Source organism: Nicotiana tabacum, chromosome 5 (assembly GCF_000715075.1).
Source record: "Nicotiana tabacum cultivar K326 chromosome 5, ASM71507v2, whole genome shotgun sequence".
NCBI lineage: Eukaryota > Viridiplantae > Streptophyta > Magnoliopsida > Solanales > Solanaceae > Nicotiana > Nicotiana tabacum.
The window spans coordinates 63,701,180-63,708,637 of NC_134084.1; the positions used below are offsets into that span (position 1 = coordinate 63,701,180).

A 7,458-nucleotide genomic window follows, 5' to 3' on the forward strand; every position below is an offset into this window, starting at 1 on the left:
TCACAAAGTTATTCTCCAGCACAACTTCACCCCCCCTAATATAATGAAACCCTTATTTTTGGCTCTTCAGACATTATAAAAAATTATTGATAAGAAGAAGAGAGAAATATGAACGGAAGTTTGAAGGAAAGTTTTGAATGGATTTTCATAAAATTCAAACGCCTTTAAATAAGGCTAGTCCGAGCTTGGGGTGCAGAATTTTTTTATGTAAAACACAGTATAATACCACATTTTATGTATTTGAATTATTGTTATGTCAGTTATCCGCAGAACATTTATTGGTAGGCCCAAAAATTAGTGTAAAATGCAGTATAATAATACATTTCAGTGTAAAACACAGTATTATACTACGTTTTACACTAAAAAACAAATATTCTCTGCACTCTTGCAGAAGTTTATTAAGGTGGGCCCAAATTTTATAGGAAAACGCAGTACAATACTGCGTTTAAGGAAAACGCAGTACAATACTGCGTTTAAGGAAAACGCAGTACAATACTGCGTTTAAGGAAAACGCAGTACAATACTGCGTTTAAGGAAAACACAGTATTGTAATGCTTTTTCCTATAAAAAATTAATTTTTTAATAAAACGCATTATAATACTGCGTTTAGCTTTAACAGCTAACTTTCCGTTAAAGTAAATTTTTTTAATAAAACGCATTATAATACTGCGTTTACTTTAATAGCTAACTTTTTGTTAAAGTAAAATACAGTATTATATTACGTTTTATGTAGAAATATAACTTTTTTTTAACAGTAGAAACGTATTTTGTGCCAAAAATGACATTATTTCAGTTTCCGACTCGCAAATCACCTATTTAGAGGCTTCCGCAGAGGATGGGCCTTCAAGAGAAAATTAAATGGGCCTAACAGCGACGAGGGGCTGGGCCCATCGATGCAGCTTGACTCCCTTGACTCAATTTACTCACAGCCCTTCCCCTTGTTCGTATTTATAATCTTACCACCAAACCACCACTCTTTCTCTCTCTCTCTAGGTCCGCCATATTTTCGGTGTTTTTCCGACACAATTTTGTAGCTCCGGCCGACGGCCAAAGAGTTTATCACCGTCTTCTCCTCTAATTTCAAGCTGCTATGTCTCAGGTTTTGGTCTTTCTCAACTTTCAATCATCTTTCTTTTCTTTTTTATTATTTATTCAATAAAGTTTCAATTTTTTCTTGTAAACTTCCCTGTTTCGTTGCTTATGATCTTTGTAACCCCTGAAAGTATTTTCATTTTTATCCTAGATAGGATGTTGGGTTGATACATAGAAGCTAGGGTTTCTTTTTGGCTTTTTCCTGAATCTATAAAAGGCCTTTTAACTAATTTATAACGAAGTATTGAAGGCTTTTAATTTCTGTTTTCTACTTATTGTTTGGCTTATTTACTAGTGTTGGAGCTAGATGTATCTAAATAGAGCGAGTGGATATGGGAGGATTGATTCAGATAGGATACCCTAGTGTTGGAATGAAACGTGTCTGAATAGGGCGAAATTGATGTAGAGGATTGATTCATATAGGGGACCCCAATTTGTTTGAATTGATGAGTAGTTTAGTCATTGACTTGTTCTGGGCTTTAAAACTTGTATTTTACTTGCTTTTATAATTTTTTCCAGGTTGATAACAGAAATTCTTCTGCTGCCAAACGTGCCCGAACTGACGGTATGTATCCCGGTTCCTGAAGAGGAGGGAACCATATCTGTAATGCTCTGATAGTTTTGTACTTCGTTGTTTCATCCTGTTATTTTTTGTTTTGTATTCAGTGGAGAGGGTTCACGATGTTTGCTTCCTACTAAAAGGTTCTAGTTGTTGACATTGTAGGTGGCCGTAGGGAAGATGACTGGACATGTCCAAGCTGTGGGAATGTCAATTTCTCCTTCAGAACCACATGCAATATGCGCAACTGTACTCAGTCTAGGCCTGCAGATCACAACTCAGTAAGACATCATCATCTACTTTCACGGTTTAGTTTGGGAGAGCTACATGTATACCGTTACATGATTTTATTAGTAACTTGTGTTGTTTGTTTCTGTAAATTCAGTCTCCAGCTAAGCTGTAAATTGTTGTGCAAAACTTGTTTTTGTATGTACACTTGCATCTACTACCTATATAATTTAGCATCAGTTTTCTTTCTGAATCACAGTTCTTAACATTAGCTTTTCATTTCTATATCTCCCCCCAAAACCCCAAGCCAGGTTAACCCAGAGAGATGTTTGGGTAAACATAGTTCCTGATATCTAGCCTTAACGAATCAGCTGTTACCATGGGTGTCGCTTGGATTTTCATTTACAAGAGTCAAAATACCTCATATTCGCTCAACTCTATGTCTATTCGACTTGTTGTCTGACTACCTAGAGCCCCATTTGTTTAATTACTCACTTTCTGATCCAGGATTTCTCTTAAATCCTACCTCCACATTATGCTCCATCTAAATTGATTGTTGCTGTTGGTTGTTAGTTTTCTTACCTTTTCTTTTTCTCTTTCTAGCAATTATTTTCTTTGGAAATGATAAAAATCATCCAATGATCCAAGCAGGGACTTCGTTCCCAGTTTCTTAGCCTGCCAGTGCCCTGAGTTCTTTTGCAAAGATGGTTTATGTTTATAGCATTGTGGAATATGGAACAGGGTTTAGTGCCCTTAATGGTATTATGAAGTTTGTTCCTCTCCTTATGCTTTCAGTTTAACTATGCCCAAGATGCTGGATTTATGGAGTGGTATGAACTTTTTTTTTTCTTTTCTTGCTGATGAAAGATAGATGAAAAGCCTTTTTTTTTCAATCCATATAATGAAAAACATGAGAAATGAGTGAAATCAATTCTAGGCTTGCTTTAAAAGGATTGTTACTTCTCCAAAGAGTTCGGCAGATTCCGTTAAAACTCATTTTTTCCAGCCCAAGTTATCATGTGCCCTACTTTTGCTTAACCCTTTCCGACCCTCACGTTTGACACACCTACTTCTTTGCATAACCATTAGCTTATAGCAATCATGCTAGAAAGCCAAATCATTGAAAATGTGAGACTATTGTTGAGCCTTAGACGTTAACTTGGTGTTTTGTTTTGAAAGATGTCTTGTGTGCATAGAATATACATGATATAATGCATAAAAGCAGTGTCAAGGATGTAGAGATTATTTGATGTTTTACATGCCCACACAGTCATATTATCGGGGTATATTCCTCAAGTCATGCTGGCCATCATGGCAATTTTGTATTCACGATGACTACGCATATCTTGCATGATCCACATCCTTCAAAAAGTATCTTAATTAGGTGAAAGATTCTTCATGCATGAACACTTAACTTTTTAGTCTGAGTGTATCTGGAGTGATCCTTGGTTATCTTAAAATTATAGCTAATATGAGATTTTAACAAATCTTGCTAATACTGACAAAGACTTTGCCTTTGTAGAAATCTGCAGTTAGGCCAATGCAAGCTCCACATAGCTATTCACCCTCTGCTGCATATGTTGGGCCTGGTGCACCCTCTTCAATGTATATGGGGGTAGCACCTTATGGTGGTTCTTTGTTCAATGGACCATCCATGCCAGCCTATGACGTTCCTTTTTCTGGGGGCTCAGCTTATCATTACAATATTGGGAGCCGTCTTTCTGGTGGCAGCCCATACCGCCCACTGCATTTCTCTGCTCCACCTCCTTACACTGGTGGGTCTGTGATTGGAAATGGTATGTATTCTTAACCTCAACCAATTATAAGTTAGAAAAAAACGAAGAGTGCTGCTTGGAGGTTTATGTTTTAATGTTGTAGTGCACGTCCCAGGTTTCCTGGTGGATTAGCTTATTGCAGAATAGGGAATGTTTGTTTTGTCCATTACTACTTCTGTGTTAATGTCGCACATGTAAACAGCACTATGCTCTCAGGCTTCTAACTTTGGAATAGCCCGATGTAGTTTCAGTTGTTCCATAATAATGCTGTGACTGAACTTTTTTGTTTACAGGTGGGATGTACGGTGTGCCACCACTTATGGACCGATACGGTCTGGCATTGCCAATGGCCCCTGCTGGCATGGTAGGGTTAAGTTTCGGCTTTTTCTTGAACACGATTATTAGGATCGTATCATAGACAGTCGGCATTAAATTTTGGTTCATTACAGTTTTAACTGAATATTTCATTTTTCTTTATACACCGCCTAATATTTCTCCCCTTCTGGTATTTATGTCTCACAATTTTAATCTTTCTCGATCAGTGAATCTATTGCATCACCCTTGTGGCAAATGCTTATCACAGAGTGAATGATGATTTTCTTTTCAGTTGAGAAGAGACTGAGTAATATTAATTCTTAATGCAGGCACCAAGGCCAGGGTTTTATCCTGAAGAAAATTCTCAAAAGAAAGGTGGGAGTTCTGCAATATATATTCTATCCTTGTATTCTGCATTAATTTCATGGCATCTGTAATTATTACCTTCTTTTCCATAAATTCCGCAGATGGAACACGTGATAATGACTGGAAATGTCCTAAATGTGGAAATGTCAACTTTTCTTTTAGAACAGTTTGTAACATGAGGAAGTGCAACACTCCAAAGCCTGGTTCTCAGGTTTGACTTGCTGTCATGTTCCAGGATCTATACCTGATAATATACGATATTGTTTCGTTTTTAATATCCAACACCAACTTTTGAACTATTTTGAATGAAGTTTAGGTTATTTTGGACCAAAAATGTTATTTGCTATCAAGAGTTTTGTATGTGCTATGTTTGCATTAGATGATCTGATTTTGAAATTCAAGTTGGCTTCTTGTTCTTCCTTCTTATCTCAACTTTGGAAGTAGTTTTGCAACTACATTTTGATTTTTTGTTGACTATCTTTATTTGCAATTACACAGGTTTCCAAATCAGGAAAGAATACTAGTAAGTTTTCGGCCTCTAGCATGCTATCTTTTACTAATTCTAATTAGCTTTCTAACAACCCCAAATTTCAGAGCCAGAAACACCAGAGGGAAGCTGGAAATGTGAGAAATGCAACAACATAAATTATCCTTTTCGGACCAAGTGTAACAGACAGAATTGCGGTGCGGAGAAACCATCTGAGTCCAAAAAGTCTCCTTCACAATCAGATGATGAGAATGATCAGGTCTGTTGTGTGATACACTTGATTTGTATGATTATTTGTTGCCTAAAGTTGTCTATAAGTTGTGAATCATCTATGTATTCCTTGTACAGTTTATGTATATTATGCTCAAGAAACTTTGTAGCTTTGAAAATCTCTGTAGGAAGTATACCTGCTAGCCTCCAAAAGGGAACTATTTTGTCTAGTCTTCTCTCTTATTCTCCTATTTCTGATACTTCCTGCTTGTTCTTCTTGTTTACTTTATCCTTTTCTTTTTGTGTTCATTAGCATCTATTAATTTGGTTGTCTACTGTTCCAGTGAGTACTAGGGCTTGTTTAAGGGTTGAGAAGGTCCAGAGTTGTCGTCCAGCATTGCTCAGTGTGGGTGTCTGAAAGTCAGTAATGTCACCTTCCTGTTGCAGCGGTTGTCAAGTTACTGTGCCTTAAATGTGGTGTCAAAGTTGTACTAACTGAAATTGGTACCTTGTGGTCCTTATGGATTCTTGTCGAGTTTCATCAGGTGTCTACCAGCTCGTTCTGTCTGGATGTTATTGAGGTTGATTTGGTTAATGTTCAATAGGATTTCTTCTGGTATTGCTGCACCAATGTTAGATGGGTTGTTGACATCCATTTTTGTTAGGTGGTAATTAAAAAAAAACCAGATGCAGCCTGTTTTTATCCTGGTCTTTTATTGTGTTTCAAATGTATTCGGTGTAGCCGGAGTAACATGTCCAGGTTGCATACATCAAGGTCCATGGTCTAGGATCTTTGGTTTTCTCCCAAAACAATATGGGAGAATCTGTTGATTAGGAGTGTCTTCCCGAAGGTAAGTTGAACATGAGCATTGTCTTATTGCTCATTAGATTGTCGTATCACATTGATCTACCATTGAGGGAAAAAAATTCTATGTTGGTGGGGTTTGCATTAGGTGTTAAATATTTGCCCATGAAAATATATTCCGCTCAAACTTGGCTGGGGTACTGGGCGTATATTCATAAATCTGTCATCTCTAGGGGTGCTTATCGGGCGGATTATTACGCTTAACGGTTCGGCTTATCGGTTATTGGATTATAAATGTAGTAATCCGCAAGCCATCGAATAAAACATCAGGCGGATTGGTATCGGATTAACGATTATGGGGCGGTTTATCGGCTAAATCAAATAGAATTTTTTTGAACCCTAGTTCTTTTGGTTGCTTAGCCTCTTTCTTGAATTCCCAAGCCGTGCCCACGGCCACTCTCTTAGAATGCCAGGTTTAGTACCCTTTCTTTTGTTCTTCACCACAAAAGAATTATACACATAGTGCATTAGTAAACAGAGAGTGGACTGACGGTAGGTGCAGGAGGGATTTAGATATGATAAATTAGAGATTTAGATTTTACTATTTTAGGCCTTAAGGGTTAAATTACTTTATATAAATATGGGTAAAAGTATAAATATAAAAATTCTTAACGGGTTAACGGTTTATCTGATAAGGAAATTGAGTAATTCGCCCCCAAACCGTTGTCGTTAATCATAAAATCTCAATCCTTCACCAACCGTTATCCCGATAATCCGATATCAATAAGCTGTTTTTTCGGTTCGATTAACGGCTACTGTTCGGTTTTGAACAGCCGTAGTCATCTCTATCTTATTAGATTATAATCCTAGTACATTATAGTTTGGTAATTAAATAATTTATAAAAAGAGCAAACAGCTAAAATGATATTGAGGTGGATGGATTTAGTTGTAATCTACTGTTTAGTCCAAATTGAGTGGCTCATATTTATCCAATCATACGTTAGCTTAGTTTGTCAGTTTGTTGATTTGACCTGTCTATTTTGTGCTCCTATTTTACATCAGATGTCCTAGAAACATAGCTCCAGTAAAGAATCAATTAATCGCATCAGCGGTGTTGTCTAGTGTTGCCCCACAATAGAGTTCAAAGTATTCTCTAAGCGTTTTTTCCGTTTGGGAAGACTCACTTCATGAATTGCACCATTTGACAATTGACATGCATTTCATATGCATCATCTCATCTATGTAAAAAAAAGATTGTGGCTTTTTAAGTGTTACTTAGACTGCAGTGGGAAATATTCCCTTCAAACATATCGTAGTACTAGTCTATTTTGCATGTGCAACAACAAACCCAGTTTGATTTCATAAATGGGGTTTGGGGAGGTTAGTGTGTACGCAGATTATACCCCTACCCCATAGAGATAGAGAAGTTATTTCCGATAGACCTTCGGCTCAAGAAATAATAAAAATAAAGCACCAAGTAGCAAAGAATGTTAGCAACAATGTAACATAGTAACGTGTGTGAATGCCGCAACGCGTAATGAGCGTGCATTCAATATTAATGAGAGAAAATATTTTAAAAAAATAACATAGATATTACGATTAACAATTGTATCTTGAATTA

The 7,458-nt window shown here is 36.8% G+C and overlaps 1 protein-coding gene across 1 annotated transcript; it reads left to right on the top strand.

The window, feature by feature from the left end:
• The first annotated feature begins 955 nt into the window (after positions 1-955).
• LOC107785187 (ranBP2-type zinc finger protein At1g67325) lies at positions 956-5,735 on the top strand. Its single transcript, XM_016606426.2, has 10 exons — positions 956-1,099; positions 1,612-1,657; positions 1,817-1,932; positions 3,402-3,675; positions 3,948-4,018; positions 4,299-4,344; positions 4,437-4,546; positions 4,834-4,858; positions 4,930-5,081; positions 5,377-5,735. The coding sequence occupies exons 1-10, from the start codon at positions 1,091-1,093 to the stop codon at positions 5,377-5,379; spliced, it is 852 nt and encodes a 283-aa protein (XP_016461912.1). The 5' UTR covers positions 956-1,090; the 3' UTR covers positions 5,380-5,735.
• The last annotated feature ends 1,723 nt before the right edge of the window (positions 5,736-7,458 follow it).